Raw genomic sequence first — 24,936 nt, 5'->3', positions numbered from 1 at the left:
CAAACGTGTCATTTATCATTGTTTATGCGCGCTTTTTTTTTGTATTGTTAGGGTAGATTTTCGGTTTTTAACCGCTTAAAAAATAATTAACGTTTAAAGATAAACAGCTTTTAACGACTAGCGTTTAAATATATATATTTTTTAATACCTATTTAGTTATAAAATTTATAATAATTAAAAAAAAAAAGCGAATTGCGCGATCGAATTCAAGATGGCGACGACTATTTTTATTTCTAACCTGCGAATATTAACCAATTGTGAAGTCTTCTAATATTAAGCCAATAGAAATTATTGATATTATTTAAATCGTGACATACTGTTTTAATTATGCATTCAAACAATTTCGATAAATTGCAAATTTCGATGATACTCCAAGGGATTTAATGTGTAAAATTCGTTTAACTCGATCCACATAAGTTAATTCGAAATTGGAAGAGAGTCTCTTAAACAGAAATTGTGTTGTTATTCAAATTCTTGTACACTTGGGAGAGATAAATTCGCATTAGCATGAGTCTGACACGTCATGATAAATTCTTTTTTTCCTTTCTTTTTTTTCCCTCTTCCTCTTATTGGAATATTTATAGTCGAAACAACTCAAGACAAGAAAAATCTTAAATAAAAATATGTAAAAATGTATTTTACAAGTATTTTTCCCTGCGCAGACAAAAGAATTATAAGGGAAAAGGAATTTTATATAATATTTTCGAATTGAAAGAATGGAAACTACTGTAATTTGCCATTATTTTTAGAGGAGAAAGTGACAACACCAATTAGGACAAGAAAACCGAAAATAAACTAATTACCGATAACAAAACTTCTAAACTTTATTATTATTTTTTTGTTTTTGTTAAGAAAATTAGATTTAAAATCCATCTAAAACTTCTTTATTACATATAAAAGTGTTTTTTTTTTAAGAAAAATAAATTTTATTTTTTATCTTACGATTTAAAAAAAAACTAGGAAATTTATTTATATCTATAACGAAGTTTACGATTATAGCGAGAGTCCATTAACCGGTAATTTTCTGACAACACAGATGGCTTGAAAAGTTACCATTAGGAAAATAACCTTTAAAGTGCCCCTTGATATCAAGCTTTTCTGCATTTACATAAGTATCGAGGAGAAAACAAACTCAAAGGGGAAAAGTGGAAATAACAGTATCGAAACACGGCGAGTGTCAAATTTCTTTTTTCGCCCAAAGGGACCACGACTTAATTTAGCACATCCACCGAGATGTGTGACAACAGCGGTAACCATAGCAACCGGACGACTTCGACTTGGAGTAAAGGCCTCATTATCTTAGAGTGATCGTGTCCCCGAGGAACTCCTCCTGTCAATCAAACCTCGGCTTAAATCGGAAAAATACTTAAGATAAACGTTGACTTGTATAAATTACCTTATTTGGATTCGCGATTATAAATATTTTCGCAAATATAATTTATATTTTTGAGCGTAATTTATCAAAAATATTCACCAAAAAAATTCATTCGTTCCGGATAGATTTCTAAAGGGAATTTGGCATTTTCAAATCTTAAAATTCTCTGTATTATGATTTTTGAATTATAAATCATTACTAAAACGTATCCGTTAAGGGAGTTTGATGAGTAAACTTTACAGATTAAACAGCAATTTATGCATGAATTAATTATAAACTTGTCACCGCAACAAATTGACACGAGAAATTTTCAGTTTTATGTAAGCTATAACAGGATTACAGATAATCGAGACAAAGCAGAACTGACCACATAAACCTCTCCCAACGAGGACTTAATTCCCTTTATAAACTTTTTTCTTCGGGTAGATTCAGCTTTTCTTGCAACAGAAAGCGAAAATTATCTTTTCGAATTGCAGATTTATCCACTTTTTTTAAGTTTATAAGCGGATAAAACCAAGAAATAGAAGCGCCTAGTAGTCTCGTATGAGTAATAAACGTGCGATTTTTACTACTAGACGGAATATTTTCACTTAAATTCCGAATTATAAAGAACAGTTGAAACCAGGTTAAAGTTATATATACATATATGACGTAACCACGCCCAATATGTCTCCTAAGTGATGTTAGCGTGCGGTAGAGTAATCAGTAACGTTAATTAGACAATTAACTGATAGCATTTCCGTAAATTTTGCAACTTATTAATGGAGCTTTTCTGAATGAATAATAATTTTTCAGTAATTAAAATATATTTAAATTATAACAGTTTAATACGAAACGATAGAATGAAAAAAAAATATGATTTTTTAGGACAGTTTTTCATTCTCTTACATTTAATATTTATAATAATATGCATATAATAACTTTTATAATATATGCATGAAGTACACGTACACGTTAAAGATAAAAAATGAGTAGTTTCTGAATTTTCTGATACTTTTATAAAGTTTAATATAATTTTTTTAATATAACAATTTATTCACAATATTTCCAAATTTATAGAAGATTTAAGGGTGAAAGATTCTTGAAATATGAATATGAAATCTAACTTCTATACTCATAAAACTCTTTTTAAATATAAAAACTATAGCGATATGTAGATTAATTTTAAAATAAAATATATATACAATATATAATGGTAAGAAAAGTAAATAAATTTCTTAAAAAATACAAAAAATTCGATCTATAATCTAGACTTAGGACAGCATATATAAATTTAAAACGTTTTACATTTTAAAAAAATGTAAATGTAAAGTAATTTAAAGCATTAAACTTAATTTTTTTACACTTTAAATAAAGTTTTTAGACTTAAAAAAATTACATTATATTATTTTTACATATAGAAAAATTTATATATAAAAATAAAACCGTAAAGTTTAAAGATTTATTATAAACACATTAACGAAATGCCTGGAAGACTCTAAATAAATTTGAAAGCCACACAGGAAAAATTTCAGATACGCCTTCAAGGTATAAGAGGGGAAAAAATGTATATTAATAAAATATCGTTAATTTAATTAATATTTACCAAAGTGTTATACGTAATTAAATTACAGGAAAGGTTTATTTTATAAGAAAAATAATAACGAAAGTCTTCTTTGGCTAATTAAGTCTGGTGTTAAGTAAATAAAACTCATCGTAATGGTTTCCACGTCATACACGATTTAATTGCGCTTCCCATTAGCGTAATAAATGTAACGTTTGTTATGGTTACACGTCAAAACGGTCCTACAAATGTCATTATATCTTGCTGAGGTGAATGGCAAAAATTCCTCGACTCTACCTCAATTTAATGAACTCGATCGACTTGCAAAGCTCGATCTTTCTCTACTTACATAATAAGATGGATTAGATTTATGATTTTCTCTAACTAAATTACATTTGTTGTGGTAATGGTAATCAAATATTCAACGTATCAAACGTGTCATTTATCATTGTTTATGCGCGCTTTTTTTTTGTATTGTTAGGGTAGATTTTCGGTTTTTAACCGCTTAAAAAATAATTAACGTTTAAAGATAAACAGCTTTTAACGACTAGCGTTTAAATATATATATTTTTTAATACCTATTTAGTTATAAAATTTATAATAATTAAAAAAAAAAAGCGAATTGCGCGATCGAATTCAAGATGGCGACGACTATTTTTATTTCTAACCTGCGAATATTAACCAATTGTGAAGTCTTCTAATATTAAGCCAATAGAAATTATTGATATTATTTAAATCGTGACATACTGTTTTAATTATGCATTCAAACAATTTCGATAAATTGCAAATTTCGATGATACTCCAAGGGATTTAATGTGTAAAATTCGTTTAACTCGATCCACATAAGTTAATTCGAAATTGGAAGAGAGTCTCTTAAACAGAAATTGTGTTGTTATTCAAATTCTTGTACACTTGGGAGAGATAAATTCGCATTAGCATGAGTCTGACACGTCATGATAAATTCTTTTTTTCCTTTCTTTTTTTTCCCTCTTCCTCTTATTGGAATATTTATAGTCGAAACAACTCAAGACAAGAAAAATCTTAAATAAAAATATGTAAAAATGTATTTTACAAGTATTTTTCCCTGCGCAGACAAAAGAATTATAAGGGAAAAGGAATTTTATATAATATTTTCGAATTGAAAGAATGGAAACTACTGTAATTTGCCATTATTTTTAGAGGAGAGGATGACGCGAAGCGGTTGCGTTAGTAGACGTTTTCTAAGCGCTTTAATGAAAATAAATCAAAATAAATTTTTAAATCCGATATAAAACCAAACAGTAAATAAATTACAAAATAAAAACACAAAAAAAATTGCTATTTTTATAAAGAAAACTCGCAAAAATGCGCTCTTAATTTCTAAACGTCGCCGAACGAATTTATAATTCGATATAATAAAAAGCAAAGTGAATTTTTCGTTATAAAAATAAGATTTATTTTTATTTTAACAATTCGATAAACATTATTTTATCTTTAAAGCTATAAAAATATTAATTTTGTTTTCTTTTTAATCCCAATAAACGGTGCGTCCAAACGGAAGAAAGATTTAATAATTTATTTTATTTTATTTATAGAACGAATTTTTATTAAAATATTCAAATATGCATAAATTTCTTTAACGGATTGGTTTGTTTATATATTTTTTCTTTTATTTTTTTCCCTCTTAAATTTAAAGAAGAAAATAAAATAAAAATCCTCTTTCAAACTTAAATCATTTACCTCGCTGTTTAAAGGGTAGTTACATTATAAAATGACTTCAATTTACGAGAGGACATCATCAGAAAATAGAATTTAAAGTTAACTTTTACCTATTTAAAAGCATCGTTTGAACATTTCATGCAATTTAGAAACGAAATTTAGTTAAATTTTCGTAACGAGGAACCCGGTTACTGTTAAAGGTGAACAACATGCATATCATTTACCACTTTCCAATAATACTCGCGTCAGGCGTCAGGATAAACTGTTTCCATCCCCCCATTTTCTACTTAAATGAATTCCAACTGAGAAGAGATGTTGACACTTCCTCATTCTGTCACTATTAATTGTCTTTGGAAATTCGCTTGACAGTGATAAGAGTACTTCGGAATTAATTAGCTTTCGTATATCTAATGATAAACCTTAACTGGAGCATGTTCCATTCTCCAGACACAGTTATTCTCTTATATATACATATTACAAACGCTGAAATTCAGTAGACTTTTGTGTTTAAAATCTTGCCTTAATACGAAATAAATGGCTAATTATAATTAATTTTAAATCAGTTAATTATGATTATTTCCGGCGTGTCGATTTCTTGATTTCGATGTAAATACTGAATTGAAGTTAATGATTACCGAAATTTCGGTTTTTTTTTCTTTTGTTTTTAAAAATTTACTAGTGTTTGGGATTAAGAATTGTACAAACTTAATTGTAATCATCGTTTAGTTTTCAAAATTAAGAATTATAATTTTATTTAATAATTAGCCTTAATTGAAGTATGTTTTTTTTTCAGTTATTGGGCCGAAATTCGGCAGAATTCTGTATTTAAAGTCTTGCTTAAATATGAAATAAATGGCTAATTATCATTAACTTTAAAATCAACTGATGTTTAATTAATAAACAAACTTAACTTCGAGGGTAATAATTGTAATTTATTTTGCTATGGATAATGAATTAATGATTGGTATGACTGAAATTTCGGCTTTTTGGCGGATTTTCCTTAAAATCGCGTTGGTATTTTTTGTTACGAATTGTAAAACTGAATTAATATCGCAAATTAAATGGTAATTACAATAACCGAATGAAATTTACTTCAATTAACAGTGAAGTTTTCTTGTAGAAAAACCGAAATTCAGCAGAATTTTGTTTAAAAATTTAACTAAATATAGGCTATATTAGTGGTTACTGTGACTGAAATTTCGGATCTTTCGTTCCTTTTTCGTAGTATCTTCCTTATATTTAGAGTAGTGAATTGAAAAATCAACAATTTACGATAGCATTTTTACAAATTTTCAAATTAAATAGTAATTAACATCATTCTAGAAGTTTATTATCGTATGTAATATATGTTAAGACGAATTAGGACGAAATAGGGAAGAATTTCGTTATGTAAAATCACATTTAAACATGATATAAATGGATACTCTATATACATTATTAAATTAATTAACTTATAGTTAAATGAATTAACTCGTTGGAAATAATCATCAATAATTTATTCGGTTATAAATTTAAGATAAACGTTAACTATAATTACTATTAAAATTTTTATTTTTCGATAATTTTTTTCTTAAAAATTCACTGGCTTTTTGTAGAGTTGTAAAATCGTATAGACAATAAACTGAATTAAATTAATTAATTTTAAAAACTCGAAAATAAGTGATTAAAAGTCAGTTTCTCAGCTCTGGTAAAATATTTTCTTATTGAAATTCGGTTGATATGTTTGCTTAAAATCGGTAATATGCGATTTAAATATAATTTAAATGGTTAATTATTATTGGCATTAAACCAGTTAAAGAATGAATAATAAATTAACTCATCAGAATTATCGTTATAAATTTACTACGCGATAAATATAAGATGAACATTAATCGTTACGGTTGCTGAAATTTTTATTCTTTCGCAATGTTTCTTAGAAATCTATTGGTATTTCACGTAACGAGACGTAAAACCGTAAAAAAATTATAATTTACAGTAAAGTTTTTCAAAAATAAAGACGATTGCGCGTTATATCGCGCATAACGAATCGCTAAAAGGCGACGCTTTTAATCAAATTTCGCTTTAATTATCCAAAATTTTTCATTAATTATATTATTTTAACGTAGATAAAAGTGTTGTAATTAGATTCGTTATAATATCTAGGAGAAAAAACACGAATTATTTCTAAAATTCCTGTATTTAAGAAAAAGTTTTAAAATTAATAATTACAATTCGATTAATTTTACGTATATTGCATATACATGTAAATTTTTGTCGATCTGTTTGTATTTTTCTAAAAAAGAAAGGGGAGAAATTGTTATTTATTACCTTAGAAGAGTGGAAATTGTTTTCAGAAAAGTTTTACTTATTTATTGTACGATTTGTTGTTGCTGTTTTTTTATCATCTTCTTGTTCTTTTCCTGTAATATGAAAGTGACGGCTGTTTGTTTTACTTTGTTTTGTGACCCTATATAAATCTATATACTTGCCTTTACCGGTTCGATACTACTTTAGTAACAAATCTGTATAGGTTACTTCTCTTTCACGTTCGATATAAGTCTTACTTCTGGCGTAACAAGCTACAACACTATCATTTTTTTTCCATTTTTTTAAGTATCGAGTAAGTGATTTAAACTACAACATTAATGGATTTTTCTGTTGTTTTTATGTATACGCACACGTGTCGGTACTTTGTAAGGATGCTACGAGATCGATTCCGATGCTGCAAATTCGGAGATATTCCGCCCTTTTTTATGTGAAAAAAATTAAATAAAAATCGTAAATTTGTTCCAGAGTAATTAAACGAGTCTGCGGATTATTTTAAAAAGCGCTAGCGTGTTGTTTAATTCTGTTTATGCGCTTAGAAAGAAGTTCTTTCTTTAAGATCTCCGTCTCGTTACTTATTGCGCTTTATTTGATTTTTCTTTGTAATTCGACGCATCTATTTGTCAAGTTGCAAAATATAATTCTAAATTTCCAGGTTAGCATCGTCGAGAGGAGAAGAAACGGTCGCTGTGAATCATCACCTGCTCGTCAATCCCCTATAGTAATTCAAGCGGGGGGAATTGAAATGCGATCCTGTGTAATTTTAGAACTAATGTTACCGGTAAGTACTGCTATGGTAACAAAAACTGGAGGGGAAAAATATATTAAAATAAATAACTCTCATCGTTCGAAACTCGCTTTTTTCTAGAAACTGGACTTTTTTTTTTTAAAGGAGCAAATCAAAATTCTTGTTACAAACGTTTAGTTTAACACATTTACTAAAGTAAATCTTATTAAATTCTTGTATAAGATGAGTGGAAGAGACAGACAAAAGCATATTTTCCTGCTTTGAAAATCGGTAAAGTACGAATTTGCTGCGCGATGTTGTGTAATCTTGTTAATCTTTTAGTAGTCCTTAAACCCCTTCTCTCATCGAGATTGAATTTTCTGTCCACTTCCACAAGATTCAATCTGTTGGAATCCTATTAAATTCACACGACATCTGCACACTTGGGTCGACCGAGCGCGGCAGCACCTTTACAGCAATCACCTGACTAAACAGACAATAGAAGAGTAGAGGATGATAACTGCAATGTTGCAGAAAATCCCCCAGATTGAAGTTTGCTTAAATTAAAATAAATAGTAATGAAACAGCTTATCGATCGCTATACGCGTCGCTTGACATCGACGCGTTCTCTTACTCTGTAATTACGCTTATTTGACGCGTCGTTTTCGGATGCGTCTAGTTATTGAAAATGATATTCGCACAGGAATTCACCGTTTAAATATTTAAAGATCGCATTTTACGTATCGATAAATCAGGATTTGCTTAAATTTTACCAATTTTTTAAATAATAATTTGATTATAATGTCACAGAAATGAAAGACAATTTTATCGCGCGACTAGTCGCGATGAGGACAATGTATACACGACATTTAAATTTAAGTATAAGTGCGAATATACTTTAAATTCGTACCTTTATGAAACTAATTTATCATTATTTTCTGGATTTTTCAGGAGAATTTTTTTCTATATATAACTTAAATTGGATGCAGATGAGAATAGCGATGCGGAAACTGGATTAATAACAGCGCTATGGGCAATAATAATTGAATACTGTTACTAAATACCTACTCCAAAATCATCGATGGAGCATTATCGCGTGGCTCTTCACATTATTTAGCGATCAGCTTTCAATTAAGAAGCGATTTATTACACTATCTTACAAGTCGTTTTGCAAGAAAAAAGAAAAACACATTGCGCGATTTTAATTGATAGGCATATAAAAAAATTACTTAAAGATTACTTATTAAAATAATATTTCGAGGCTCTCATCGCGCAATATAACGTGACGGAAGCGTTAAATATTGGCGCGATCCGAACGCGATAACTTTTGGCTTCCGAATTCAAAATGGCTGCCGAGTATCCGGCTTACGACACACTAAAATATACGTTAGACTAACATTAACGTAAGAACGCATTATCCGTCGCATAAAAGCGCGAAGTGTATCGATCGCTGCAAACACACACACACACACACAACACACGACCATCCTCCTACTTCATTACTTAAATTTAACGCGCTAACGTCGCGTTACTAATCTGTTAATAATTCATTTCGTCATTAAAATTTTTAATCCCTCATCTATTAAAACTCGACCAAACGTAAAAGCATTAATAAACCGATAGAACGATTTAAAAGAAAAAAAAAATTATATATCGAACAAAATCGCCATGAATTTATCTAATTAATTAACCAAAAAACAAGAGAGAAAATGTGTAATAAAAATAATGAAACAATTAAAAAAATACTAATTCGAAACGTGTCACGTGACTATGGTGATGCTAAATCAGGTAACGTCGACAATGTTTCCCTACTTTTTTAAGCTGGTGGTTGGCAGCACTACAGAGTGGCAGCTTCAACAAAAAAGGCACCTCGGAGCCTTCTCCTTCGTTAAATTAACAAATAAGTTGGTCAGAAGGAAATTCTTATCGTCTATTCAGTCGAGTTACTTGATAAAATTTACCAGTCAATAACCCTATCCGGTTTTTTGGCGCCCGGTTACGACTCCGGAGAAACGAAGCAGGTGCGCGGGGTCAAAAGGTCAAAGAGAAACACGAATGAGCGCTTAATTTCTGTTGTCTAAAGAGCAGAATAACCCTTTACCTACAGCCAAACCTGGCATACAGAGCAGTAAACCGAGTTCATACGAAGTAGCACAGTTACAATTTAGTTAGAAGATAAGAAGAAAATACACCTATATAGAGCCGAAATTCTGGTAAACAATGCAACGAAAACAGCATAGAACTTTAGATAAAGGATTGCATATACAATAAACCATTTTTCATGCAGACAAAAGCTGGTATATATATATCGAATGGGATGCTTCGTACCGGAGACGAGAGTATCTACACGTATCTAGTGTTTACTAGTAAATACTACAATGAATATGGAGATAGAAGAGCAGGTGTGCATCAGTCCAACAAAAGACAGTAGACAATTTACCGATACAAACTGAAAGAACATATATAAGAGCAGCTGAAGTGGACGAATTTGTCGCTTAGCTTTGAATAGAACACAAAAAGCGCTTCACTACAGCCATAAAAGCGCGTTAAATGCTCCAAAAATGGCGGCGATAATTTGTTCTTTCACCATCCGAAAATAATCGAAAGTGAAATTCCTTAATTCGTTGTTTTCTCTTCGAAAATACTAGATGTTTAGAAAACATTACAGATCCTGTCATAGACAGCTGAAGTTAGCGAAGCGACAACTTGTTTGTTGTTAATCGAAACCCCCTTCTTCTCATTAACGCCTCCATAGCCAGAGGGATTTCAATTAGTTCGTTGTGTCACCAACAGCAAACGCCATATATTTTTTTCTCCTTTTTTTAACAATCTCCTCCTCCTCCTACTACTACTGCTACTTCCAATTAAACACTTGTTCCAATTTTAAATTAAGCATCTTAAGTGGAAAATAAATTAGTACAGTTCGCGATAAGTCATCTAATTCAATTCTTTTTATAGGAAATGATTTATAAAATTTTTGTTACGGTAACAGTATCTTTACGATGCTGCTACAGTAACAGATGGTGAGCGAAGATTTCGCATCCCATCTGTTTATGCTGTACTTATTCTTAACATGCAAAAACTCCTTCCTCTAAGGGCTCATAACATTAAAAAAATAACAAGAAATCCTTTTTCTTGCAGCCATTTCGATTTTCCTGCTGACTCGGAATAAAGGGTTGCGATAAACTCTACAAAACTTATCGAATGTTCTAAAAACGGGAAGAGAAAACGTCACGTTTCTAGCATATTGGAAACTTTTAGCAGGATATTTAAAGACTGCAAATCATTTAATTTCAGAAAATGTCTATTAAAGTAAGTACCAAGTAAAATCAAAGTAGAAGTACTCTCAGAGTCAATTGAGTTATCGAACAAGCACAATAAAGAGACTGTAGTCTCTAGATAGCTGTTACAACTAAACGTGAACCAATCTGTATTCTCCTAACAGCATTTCTCAGTAAAACAACCCTTCTCGCTAACTATATTTGGTACCAAATAAGCCAACCTGTGTAACCTCTTTCAAATCTATGGCCCCTTTGACACCTTTCAAAAGTTGTCCAACTTTTAAAAAACTTTTCCAAAAATACATTTAATCTCCAGAAAAATCAAGTATTTTTCAAGTTTTGGAAGTCTAACTCTAGATTAATGTGATCCTACAATTATTATTTAAACAGATTATTTCTTAATTAAGAGTATATAAACGTCTACATTATTGTTATAAAGTATTATAAAATATATGACATTTGTATTTAAGCCAGCGTGCATCTTAAATTAAAGCATAAATTATAGATTTATACCGTAATAATTTATTTAAAAATTACTTCCTTATTAAACTTCTTTCTGAAATTTATAAATACATTGTTTAATTTTTAATATAAAATCTTTTCAAAAGTTATAGATGACAGTTAAAACTATTCAGAAAATTTTACATTATTTAGTGTCTACGTATCTGAGGAAAATTCTAAATTATAATCTCTAGAATTTTATCATTGTAATGGACTAATTAAAATTAGCTTACAGATTCTAAGGATAAATTATAGATTACAATTGTAAGTTTTGTAATCTACAACTTTCGTTATCGAATCTAGAATATTTTAAATCGAATTTTTGTAGATTTTTCCAGAAATTTAGCGCTTTGAATTTGCAGGAAAAAATGCAATCACGATAATCCCGGTATCCTTACTTTAATCTACAACACTTTTTTAAATGTGCATCATCACAGATAATCAACATTCTGCTGGCACCAAAACTTGGAAATCCTCAACTTGCGAGTTAGTAAAATTAAGAAAGGTTTCTATTTTAGGAAATCTTTGTTTAACACGCTAACCCCTTAAATGTGACCCTGGAGAAATCGAAGCGTTACCAAGGCAACCATCACCTATTCCAAGGAGCCAGGTTCACGTGACTTCAGCGTGGACAGTATGACAGAAGGCAGAAGCTGGTTCTCTTATTGTTTGAAGGTAATTCCGTCTAAATTACCTTCATTTAAATAGTTAATTTATTAGAGCTTCTACTAAACGAGCCATCTTCTTATTAACTTCTCCGTTTTATTAAAGAAAAGAACACTAGCTCTTTGTATCGCGCTGCCTTTTAATTGCTATAACGAGATATTTTTAATTTTTGGAAAGTAGAAAAAAAAAATTTTTCTCACGAATTTACGAGTGTAATTTGGTAAGGGTATAAGCTTGTTAGAGTTACAAAATTTCCTACGTAACGTTAAAGTGCACAGTTTCCTGTAGTGCCCCAAGGCAGTGGAGAAGTAGACATCTGCACACTGAAGCATCGTATGTCCTCCTTTCTCTGATATGCCCGAAGGTGTGTGGCTAGATTCTGTACCTGCATGCATGCCTCTTGTATCTACGTCTATCCACATAAGGATACGCAGATAAAAGAAACGTATCCACGCTAATTTAACATCTCTTACCGAGCTTATTCTTCGGTAACAGAGATTAAATTATTAAACTATTACTGAGGAATCACCTCCTTAAAACTAGAAATTAAAGCATCTTGCTTGTTTCCTAATATAATTTTCCGCTTTGTAGAATATTCGGACATACGAATTGACCTTTTACATCGTATTAAATTGCTAAACTTCCACAGAAATTCGGCCCGAAGCGGCGAATTTCTTCGACGTTAAATTCTGTTAGTTCACGCTTCATTTATACTTATAAACTGCCTAAAATCCATTTTTAAAGCAGTCTAAAGAGTTTCAATCTTTATAAAAGTTAAAAATCGTGTCTCATACATCCACTTAAGCCATAAAACCGGCTCTACTGCAATTTAACCAACAAAAAAAAATAAATAGAAATAAAAAAACCACACACATACACACACACATGATCATGAGGTAGATTCTGGTCGAAGCAAAGGTGCATTAAATAAGCGATCGTTACTTCGGCACTTCAGAATCTCATATTCATGATATTCGGGTAGTGAGATCGATATTTCTCTCCTAACAAATTTTCAAAGAGAATTTCTTTGATGAAGTTCGAAAATATACAGATATCTTTGATTTCTTGTCACGTTTGGCGAGGTACACACTACGTGATTAAGTAGGAGAAGCAAGTTTAGATATACACTTACCTTAGCTTGAGTGCTTCTCAGTAAGACAAAGGTAGCAGCCAGTAATAATAGAAGGGCAGGCCTTGGTAGCAGCATTTCCACCTAAATAACAGAATAAAAAAGATAATTTTACATATTAACGTCTTCAAAGAGGAAAAAAAACCTATATAAACTATAAAGAAATGTAACAAAACATTTAAAATTTGGTGGTATTTTTGAACGTAATTCGCATATCGAAAATGGCGCGTGTGAATTGAATTAAATTAATTTTACATAATTTAAAATTTTACAGCGAAGTTAACTCGATTATAAAAGTTTTTGAAATTTTTAAAATAAGTAAATTTAGACAAAATATATAGCGTTGATGTTAACAATGCTTTTTTATTCAAATTTCAAACTTAGTTCCGATGATAAAGATATCTTATTGAGAAATGTGTTGGAATGTAGTAGGAGGATGGTGTCGACACGTAATTTATTCGCCTAGCGTACATCGTTTTATTTTAAAAGGTACACTTTGTTGAATGCTTCGTGTATAAACGGATGCTAATATTCGATTCCGGTCGTGTGCTTTCTTCTATAGCATGCTAAAAACTGAATTTTTGAGCTTGTTGCCTTCGTATCGATCCAACTTCTGTTAGAAAAATAAAGGGAAGGGAAAAAAACAAGAGTTTTTGTAAAAAAAATAAATGCGGGGGTTCGACTGTTTTGCTGCTGCACAAATAATATATAACTAAACGTGTTTCTGTATATTTTAATATAAAATGTAGGCCACAAAACAGCAAATGTATCAAATTTTGCTATTATACTAATAAAAAAGATGCAAAATGCCTATCTTTCCAAATGAGCATAACCAACTTACGTATAGCCTAACTATTAACCACTTGTATAAGTAAGTTATACAAAATTTCAAATTCGTGTCTCTTAGATCTTAAGATAGAAAAGCATTACAATTGCTGACAGACATGGACAAATTTTAATAAAAGTATAGAAAACTTACACTACATAAAAGTAAGAATTCGTATATAAAATTTCAGTTAAATAGCTAATACGGTTTAATAGATACACCGCTGACAGACGGAAGAAGTTCAAACCTTATCGCTTTTCAAATCGATTAATAAAATAAGATATTCGATATATGGCACGAAATATTGGAGTTTAAAAGGAAACTTAACGTTAAAAAAATACGTTTACTAGTCAGGAAAGCGAAAGAAGTCAAGTTCAATAAATGTGTTATTTTTTCTACGAGTCATCTTCAATAAAGCAAAGATGTATGAGAATAGAAACTGTTAACACGGCGACTTCTAAACTGTGGAACAGGTTTTTAATAATATTTCGAAACGTCGTCGAAAGTTGAGTGACATGACAGTAGTAATGACACTCCGACACGCCAGCCAAATAATATTATGTCATTAGTTCTTTCCTCCAGCTACAATTTTGTCTGACGTACAAAAGATACCTGTAGGGCAAAGATCGGGAAGGTGCACTACTGCAGACAGATAGGTGGTCAAGATCCAGCAGCTGTAAGTTAATTAGTCTGCTTTAGATAGATTTTTTCCCTCTCTCTCTTTCCTGAGAAGAAACCTTCCGGCAACGCGCCTTAAGCTAACTTGAAAAAGAAGATTTATAATAAACTTCCTCCTTTCGAGCTATAATAGAAAGAGAAATCCGTAACGGTGTAGTTATAAGAAGTGAATTGTGAATAAAAACAATAGTTAGAATGATTGAATAAGTGTAAGATTAAAAGAAAATAAGTAGTTCTTTGAGTTATACGTAAGATTTAACGTTTTAAAGATTTTAGAGAAAACCTTTGTTCGATTGGGTAAAGAAAAATGTAGGCGTAACATCTCCGCCTATTTATGACTATTTTTATGTTTCCAACCAATTATAGTTAAAATCGTTGTTTTCAACGTAAATTATACTACATATTAATCAGAGGACAGAAAATACGTAAATATAAAACTTTTTAAATTAATTTTTCTTTGTATTTTGTTGTCAAAACACGATTTGTAGTTTAAATGCTGTCAGTGTTTAAAATTAATATTTTATAATAAGTTTCAGTACAAAAAATCCAAAATATTAAGGACTAGCATACAAATCAGTGGGCTCGAATCCAAAATTTTTCAAGCACTATCGTCCAAAATCCAATTAAAGAGTGGCTTTATCTAGTAACTTGGCTATCAGGCGTTGATCCGAACTTGATAACAACATCAAAAAAAAAAACTTTCTAATTTGATCGTGGCTCGCATCGAACTCTTCCGAAAAAAAAGCATCATAGTAAACAATTTTTACAACCCTCTCCCCGACAGAGTTACTTATAAAATGGCCCACTAAACCGATATTCAATTTGGCAAGAGCGCAACAGAAACTAGAAGTTCAGACAGTAAGGGGATAAGAAAGGAGGTAAAAAAGAAAAGAAAAGGAAATTCCGCTTCTTATTCTCTTACTCTTTTGTTTCTAGCTCGTTTTCTCTTTTCTCTTGCAACATATTCCATGTCAGTATTAGTGGGATGGAACTTGCTTCACTCGTAAACACGTAAAAGGCGTGCACTTGACCATCTGCCGGAGTGAAAAATTACGTAAAGAGACGAAGGGCACAAGGTTGAATAAACAAAAGCAGAAAAAAAAGGAAAGATAAAATTCCCTATTTCCGAAACAAGATTAGCTTCAGAATAGTACAATATATTTTACGACCTTCTAAACCAGAATATAGAAGTAGTGGATAGGTTGACGCCCATTTTTATGTACATAATCAACTACAAGAGAGGAAGGATTTAAATCCTTTGAACTTAATGAAAATTTTCTTCGTGAACAGTACTTTCGTGTTGCTTTTACAAATATCATTCTCTAAAGAAATCATTAAAATGATAGGACCACCAAAAAAATTCGTTTAAGAACGAATAGGAGAACGACACAAGTGGGTTCATCACGCAAGAGATCTTCATCAGAATGATTATTTGTTTATAATTCTTCGCTGATAACATCGACTGGCTATCCACTTATCTGTATGTAATCAATTTTTGGCCGTCGGAAAGATTTGATAAACCGTAATGAGTGTTCTCACTAGGATAATTAATTTGCATTTTTAAATATACGATATAAATGGTTTCGGTGGAAGAGGATGAGGAAATTTTTATAAGATAACACACCCGCTATGGGGATTTTTGCTGGTTTACATGCAGGATGAAGTTTAAATTTTATTTTATCTGCTTTATTTTCCTGTTAAAACTGGGATAATTAATGAAATTGTTAGAGATTTTCATCAAATATCCACCTTTAGAAAACAAAACAGGGAATTTTTATAAGGTTAATACATCGACTATAAGGATTTTTATTCCAAACCTCATATTGCTCCTTCAGTTTTATTTTCCTATTAAAAACGGGAGTAGACGACGAAAATCTTATTAGTTATTCTAAAATTACTTTAATTGAAGCGTGTTTCTACGCGTAAAAGAAATTTCAAAATTATTTTAAATGTTTAAAAAATAAATTTACAATGGCATTAAAATGCCTAACTTGTTCAGAATCACTTTAAGAATATTTATTTTCGCATAAAATTCTTTTCAAAAATTCTTCCAAGAGGATTTGTTGAAAGAAACCATCCAGAAGGATCCCTGCAAAATACCTAACAATTTCGAATATCTTTAAATATATCCCTCCGTGGAGCTTTTATTACAAGAAAAAAAATTCTCTAAAAATGATTGTCGCAATAAAAAATAATAAAAAAAAACTTTGTTTCAAAAGTCGCTATAAAAATTGATTCGCAAAATATGCCTATTTTATTTTTCTTGCTCGTAAGTCTAATGGGGATTTTTCTCGAATGCTTAATAATTTTTTAATCAAAATATTATTATTTAAATACTAAACAATTTTTAAAAATTTTTAAATGCTATTTTACAATTCAATTTTTAAAAATATAAATTTCTTCCTCCAAAATTCGCTTTAAAAATTATCCATTAAAAACATTTTTTTAAAAAATCCCTAAATATATTTAATAAAAAAAATGAGTAAATAAAATATATTTATAAGCGAAAACACAATTTTTTTTATTAACTCTCGACAACGAGGAATGCCTCCTCCATACCGCCGAAGACACCTTTAATAAGAATGAAGATCGGTGAAGAACTTTTAAAACATGATAAAATAAGTTTTTAAAGGTATTCTAAAAATAGAAAGAGGTGATCGTAACATAGAGAAAGAGAATCTAAAACAGGAGAAAGGACATCTTACACAATGGTGAAAGATTGAAGAGGCAGTAAGGCCTCAAAGATTCACGGATAAAGAAAGAAAACGCATCAATAGTTATAACCACCTCTCGGCAACGATATAACGATTTTAAATTTAGAATATCCTCTCGTTTTAACTAAAATAATCTTTAAAGAAATGAAAAAATAAATAAAATAAAAAATCGTAATTACGCTTCTGTTACCACGCTTGCAAGAGACAACCCAGTAGATAAAGAGCACGTTTTCGGTATCAAAAAATGCAATTTTGTATACATACATTAAGCGTCGAGGGAGTTTAAGATGCTTATTTCTTTCTTATTTAAAGGTTTCAATATGAGAAAACACGGCTTAAGGCAGAGAAAGGGTTATAACATCAAAAAGACCATCAGCGAAACTAAACAAACAACGATGTAATAATAATCTCACGTGACATAAACCAATATATCCGAAGCAAATAAAGTAGATATGATATTAATGAATAGAAAAGCGTAAACTTTTCCAATATTTTTTTCGATTTATGTGACATTTTAACAGTAAAAAACAAACAAAAAAATTATATAGCCTATATATGTTTGTATATATATATATATATACACAAACATATATAAACACACACACACACACAATAAAACAGGAGCAATACCAGAAGCGATTAATATTTAACTTTAAAAACAAAAAAAAAAAGAAACGGGGGAAAAAACTGTAGAGAATTCTATATCTACGACAAAACGCTGTAAATTATTCGTGTATCTAATACATAGTGTATAATGTGTACAGTTTTAGTACATTTGGCGAGCGTTAGCTTGCACGAAGGACAAAAGAATCGATATGTCAAAAACATATTTCTGCATTTGCTACCGAGGCAGAGTGAAAAATTTAATGATGCCTTATTTGCTGATTTTCCGTAGATTTCGGTTATGTCTTTGGTGACCTGTCACGTGATCCACCTTTTGAAATATTCGCTAACATCCGCCGACGCTTAACGTGTTGTTTTTGTCGAAAAAAAACCAACCGCCGCCTCCTCCCGCGGTGTAATTTTGGTGAACTAAACGAGAAAATGTATCCATGCCCATGCTAATAATCAACCAAACTTAATTATTATTCACCGGTATCGTTATAACTCGGATTGAATCAACAAAAAATAAAATATAAAGCTGCATACATATATATATATAATCGGCCGATACAAGATTTAGAATATATAATAGATGCACCGTTTAATCTATAATATAAAACGGTTTTTTCTTCATTTTTAATTTGTTACTATTGTAGTAGTAGTAGTAGACAACATTGACCAATTTTTATTGCTATTTTCGTAGGATGGATTGTATAAGAATCGATACTGCTGCGCGCCCGACATGATAAAATTTTTAGCATAATTTTTTTTTCTTGTGTTCCAAACGAATTAAAATGTCGAGAACACAATACACAGTCGATAACAGAGTAAAAATCTATCATTTCGCCTTTCTTTCCTGCTTGCAGATCGATAAATTTCCGAAGGAGAACGAGAGAAACAGTGAGAGAGCAATCAAATAGGATCGTGTTCGGTGCGCTTGTATTTACCACTTAAGTTGAATGCTACACTGTAACTTATCGCGAATATATTAAATTATGATATAAAAATACTACTTAATGATAAAATTGAATTTATAAAATGTTATTATACCACGTTTAAACGAGAAAACTCTCTCTTCTCTCATGGCGCTTAGACTGACAGCTCTATTACCTTTCGCGTGACAGGTTTAGTTGTTAGTTTACGTAAAAGCTTTAACTTAAGTTATTTAAGTAATTAATAATCTATGAAAGATTTTGTTATGTACGAAGATTGTATCTCACCTGTTTATGGTTTAATAATCCCGAAGAAAGCTCTCAATCCGGAGACATGAAAGAGGATGCACAGTGTTGCCACAATGCTGCAGTGTTTATAATAGACAGCAGAGGACGCTACGATTTGTTTCTTTAATTATCTAAGTCGTCTCTAGATGGCGGTAAAATGCGGCTTTATATCTATATATATATATATATACTGTATATAGTTTACTTTTAGTTTTAATTTTTAAACTAGATAAAATTTATATAGAATATATACGAAAATCATTGATTTTAAAAGTTAAATTAATGAGAAAAAACACTCAATTTATTACTAAAATTAATAAAAATAACTTAACATTTAGCCGTAATAAACCGTACGTTAATCGAAAATGACGTCATCCGTTACGTCAAATTTAAGAACTAATACGTAATATTTTAAGCTGAAGGTTGCAGATTATGAAGCGAATTTGATACAGAAGTAATAACATTTAATATTTGTATAAATTATTTTAAATAAAAATAAGAATATATTCACGATTTGACGTCATTTTAATTGAGAGGTAGATTCTGAAATAAATAAATCAACATCATTAATGTGATAAATTGTTATCATTATCGTTTTAATATATAATTTCCATTTTAAAATATTAATTTAAAATCTATATGTGAAATATTCGTATTCTACATAAATTTTAAAAAATTATAAAACTATCAAATAATTTAAATTTTAAAAATTACGAAAACATTTTAAACATTAAAAAAAGCAAAATTTTATAAATTAGTTAAATTTTTTAAATTAAAGTTTATAAAATATTTGCGAATACAGTATTTCGCTATTTTTTCCCCCTATTCATTTTATAAATTAGCACAAATCACGTGACGTGCTACGATTAAATTTTTAAAATTTTAAATTTAATCATACAGGTGACAAATTCTTATAAAATATTTTAAATTTTCATAACAATCATTTATAAAAGAGCACTTAACAAATTGAACATCTTCTAGGCTCTTTACGTAATTTGTCACATGATTGATAACAAAACTGGAAAGCGATGAAAATTATTTTTGAATCACGACACCTCTATCTGTAACTTAAATTTATTACAGTGTTTCGAAGATTTTTAAAATAATCTGTAAAACTGAATTAATAATTTTTTTAAATTTCATTTTATTTTGAATTGAAACTTTTAAAAATTTTATTCGGTAGATGACGCTAGCATCTTTTTTTTGTTGTTTGTTTTTTAAATTTTGACGCCATCTTGTGACTAATCTTTATTTACGCAAAGTTCGAAAGCAAACCAAAGATTTATGATTTTAATATGATTTATTTAATAATTTAAATCTTTAATTATATTTTGTAAATTTTTTATTAATTTTATTATCGATTTATTTAATTGTTTAAATTGTTTCCAAAACAAATGGGAATCGTTCCGCGCTATAAAACAAATTATCAAAACATTAAGTTCTTTCATTCAATTTGGCTTTTATTTTTTCATGTTATTAATTTTTATGTTCAGTTAAGGCCTTCGAGCTTTTAGTTACCGTTGAAATATTAAAAATAAAATGCAGATTAGATTTAGAATTATGAAATAACACGCTCAGTTTTCTCTTTGCAAACGGGCAACATTATGTTGCTTGTATTTCTGAAGGATCCGGGTTCGGGTACAGTCCGAGTTTGATGTTTCTGGAGTATTATTTGTGAAATGCTTCAAAACATAAAGAATATTTGATCACTTCTGATTTCAGTTCTATAACTAAAACACAAATTCTTAAATTTTGAGAATTAAAACTAATGCGTAAAATATTTCGGTAATTTCATAAGATTCGGTGCTTACATTTTATTTATTTGCCGTTTTCATATAAAATTTTAAATTATGCAATCAGGATTATAGGCTAAACTCGTTCTGCTCTGTGTGCACTGACTCGTAAAAGATTATTTTTTGCAAGCTCATTGTGAATTTGGCCAAGCCATAATAGAGCGACTGGATTGTGAGAGACGGGGTCAGAGCCGGCCCTACCACAGGGCGAACGGAGCAGCCGATCCAGGCGCTAAGTCCTAGGGGGTGCCTCAGGGGTAAAGAAAATTAAAGGAAAAATTATTTTTTTCACTTTTCGATATTTTAATTGCAAGCGTGTGGCCAGTATGTGAATGGCCTTATCTGTTGAGACACGCGTGGGTCGAGTGCGTGGGCGGGGGTTCCACCTCCTGACGCCATAATAGGATCTTGCTCCATCCTAAAACTTGCCTCAGGACGGCACTGGATGGGGTCCTACATTTTCGGGCTGACCATCCCCAAAATTTTCTGAGGTTTTTCAAGAACCCGGATTCTATTCCTGGTCCTCCATAGCGGTAGGCTAGCACCGCTTAACCGCTCGGCAGCCGGCCATCACGTGAAGTTACGGTATAGAGAACTCGTACTTAAAAACTGATCAACTATTTGATGGAAGGAAAAGATTTCTAAGTTGTTAAAGCTTACGATCAGAAATGAAATAATCATTTCAAATCACTCTTCCTTTTCAACTGAAAGACAGAGGCGAGAAAGAGCAAATTCGTTTCTGGCAACAAATTACTCTCCACGAACACTCATTCTTCCTCTTCTTAACAAACAGGCACGGAGATATTTAATCGAGTTCGGTATATCCTTTGTTTGTTTCCCTATTCATAAATCTAACGAATAAATTAAATACTAATAATTTTAAAAATTTTATCTAAAGTTATGGAGGAAAAAGGATAAAATTATAGTTCAGTATCCAGATTCGAATTCTCTGTTCCTTCTAATAGATGATTCTTTTCGTGTCATCGGATTCTTCGTTGGTTTGCAAAGTAATTTTATCCAGTTTCTTCGACTTGAATGGAACTAAAATTAGCGCAATTAGTTGAAAATGGAAATTAAGCAAGTGGCTTTAATCTAGAATTTCTATCAGTCACGCAATAAATCTTCATATAAAAAATTGCTGGATAATTTACTCAAAATTTCAAAATTCGATTTAATATTCTATAATTATATATTACAAATATAGAATATTAAATCTAATTTTTCATGGATTAGAATCGCGAAAAAGATAAAATTATCATACAGTACCTTACTGTCAGAAACTACCGATTAACTTCTTATTAATGGCCGTTTATAATTGTCAATAGCCGTTATATCTTGATTATGAATATAAGTGTATAAAACTAAAGATCTGTGGGGTCAATATCTTTTGTTTTAAGTAAAATTCACGGGGATTTCCGAACACGTCATAAGATCGATTATCCAAGTTAGTGAATTACCGCTTCTTTGTCAATATATTTAGTTCATAACCGGCAATTTGGCGAACCAACTAGGCATATCGGAAGAGGAACACGCACCGAAATTTCAGTATTAAATCGAGTCTTAATAATTGAAACTATGTTCGAATCTAAATTCAAATATAGATATATTGTACTGTATATGCCTAAGAAAGCGATATAAGCGTGATATATAGGCCTATTACGTACTCGCAATTCATTATCTATTTATTTATTTTTATAAATATTTTCTCCGTCAGTTAAACGTTAAAATATAAATTAATTTAATTATAGAATTACGTAACGTGATAAATTTACGAACGAATTAATAGAGATCGAAAGGCGACCATTGTTTAAAAAAATTCAACTAAACGTTGTACCTGTGACGCATGCGCAGTGTTTAAATGCCTCCAGGTATGTCGCTACGTTTCCAGGTGTGGTCACCTGTCCGAATTTTATACTTTTTACAGGTAATTTAAGTATTTATAACGTGATCCGAATCTCGAGACATGGCCAGAAAGTTTTCGGAAGTTAGAATAGGTGCTTATGTTATAGCAACGATTTGTTTAATATTGATTTTTTTGGCATTTACCACGCCTAACTGGTTATCGTCCGATAGAAGAGCTTACGGTGCAGAATTTGTCAAACTGGGCCTATGGGAGACATGTTTTCGTAGTTACGCCAGTGGCTTTGACTTAAATAAATCGAAATATTACGTAGGATGCCGTTGGATACTTGCCGATGAATATCAGAAACTTCGAAAAGAATTGGAGCCGCCTTTCTTCGTAGCAGTTCAAGTTTTCTTCACTTTCGGATTCGTAGCAACCGTTACGGGTTCTATACTGATTCTAGTCCTTCATCTCTGTTTGGATCGTCGAAAAGATAAACTCGTCATATCCGTGATTGCCTTGCTCATGTTGATAGCCGCCTTATGCTGCACGCTCTCCGTCATCATTTTTGGAGCCATGGGGAACAGAGAAGGATGGATGCCAGATCCTCTTCACAACTACCTCTCTTGGTCATTTGGACTGGGAGTGGTCGGAGCTTTCTTCTTGTATGTGGCTGCCATTCTGTTTTATTCGGAGTGGCGCCTACTGAAGAAGAGGGAAAAGCGCGAAGACTACGAACGTCCTTACGTTTTCACGCAGACTGGAGTCAAAGATGCTAACTGTTAGTGTGCATATTTTTCCACGTTTTGTCAATTGCACAGAATCTCCGTCCGATGCAGAATCTCTTTATCTAAGCAGAATTTATTGTCCAAAGAATCTACTTACTAGTTGATTTAGCTATCTCTAAGCATACATTCTATTTCACTCTGCACACAAAACATGCCATTATAATTTTGTAATGTAATAATGCATACTTGTCAATTGTTATTTTGTGTAAAATCCAATGTTTGCTCTATTGTGTTTGATATTTGATTCTTTATGATATATGGATCTATAAGTATATTATGGAAGTTTAAAAATAGAGAAACATCTTAATAAATACCAAAGTGTTCATTCCTTCTACTTGTTGAGCCTATGTCATCGTATGACACATGATGATGCAGTTTTCGTTGTAAAGCACATAAGATGCAATAGAATGCATGTTTAACGATAGCTGTTGATTTTTATATATATAATTAAAGTACAATAGCTAAATGAAGAAAATATTTTCTCAATAGTCTGATCTGACAGGGAAAAACTTTTACATATATATATATATTATTATTATTATTTTAATTTTTATCATTCTAGAACCAGAAATAGGATATTTTTTGAAAAGATTAATCTTGTATAACGATTGATACCATTGCATCCATTATCATACTTTCATCAATTTATATTTTATTGTAAAGATAATTCATAATTAAATAAATTTTTAAACTGTATTTTAATGTTTTTATTTTAGAATTACAACTTGTAATAATAATAAAATATTTTTTTTATATATTAAAATATTTGTGTATGCGTTAAGTTAATTAAAATTTTAAATCATTTGGCATATTTTTTATTACAACTGTTTATTTTACAATGATATTAACATTAAATTATTACAGTAACAAGATGCATTCACATTTTGATGTTAATTTTATAGCTGTGGGGTGTATGTAATTATATGTACAAATTAAACTATTCTGATATTAAAAGTGATTTATTAAAGACAATTTATTTAAAATTGCTGAGGAAATTTGCAATTGGAAGTTTATGTTTGGAGTTTAATGTTTTAACAGTAAAATGTTAATTGATTACTACAGATAATACCATTGCATGTGCATATAGAGGATCCTAGTGTGAAAACATCACTTCAAAAATTTTACTTTAAAACTAGATATGATAAAACAATATTTTCACTTTGTTGGAAATTAAAACTGTAACATAAATGTTTATGAATTAATGTTAAAGCCAAGTATGATAGCAATATAATAAGTTTATTCAAAAT

General features: G+C 30.5%; 2 protein-coding genes across 3 annotated transcripts in view; one reads left to right on the top strand and one right to left on the bottom strand.

The window, feature by feature from the left end:
- The window catches only part of LOC111633363 (follistatin-related protein 5-like), a 38,795-nt gene extending 19,394 nt beyond the window's left edge, over positions 1–19,401 (bottom strand). For both annotated transcript variants that reach the window (XM_023377922.1, XM_023377929.1), the window contains exons 1-2: positions 19,266–19,401; positions 13,228–13,308 (exon numbers count right to left, since the gene is read on the bottom strand). In XM_023377922.1, coding sequence (XP_023233690.1) covers positions 13,228–13,302 — 75 coding nt within the window. In that variant the 5' untranslated portion in view covers positions 13,303–13,308; positions 19,266–19,401. The remainder of the gene's footprint in view (positions 1–13,227; positions 13,309–19,265) is intronic.
- A 3,506-nt stretch (positions 19,402–22,907) lies between these two features.
- LOC111633093 lies at positions 22,908–24,425 on the top strand. Its single transcript, XM_023377627.1, has one exon. The coding sequence runs from the start codon at positions 23,022–23,024 to the stop codon at positions 23,685–23,687; it is 666 nt and encodes a 221-aa protein (XP_023233395.1). The 5' UTR covers positions 22,908–23,021; the 3' UTR covers positions 23,688–24,425.
- The last annotated feature ends 511 nt before the right edge of the window (positions 24,426–24,936 follow it).

The sequence above is a fragment of the Centruroides sculpturatus genome, unplaced genomic scaffold (assembly GCF_000671375.1).
Source record: "Centruroides sculpturatus isolate CEXI.00-Female unplaced genomic scaffold, Cexi_2.0 scaffold110, whole genome shotgun sequence".
NCBI classification, from domain to species: domain Eukaryota; kingdom Metazoa; phylum Arthropoda; class Arachnida; order Scorpiones; family Buthidae; genus Centruroides; species Centruroides sculpturatus.
This window is presented reverse-complemented; position numbering and strand designations above follow the sequence as displayed.

Excerpts from the sequence above, each read along its gene's own strand:
- LOC111633093 (XM_023377627.1), top strand. The coding sequence starts at position 23,022 with ATGGCCAGAAAGTTTTCGGAAGTTAGAATAGGTGCTTATGTTATAGCA.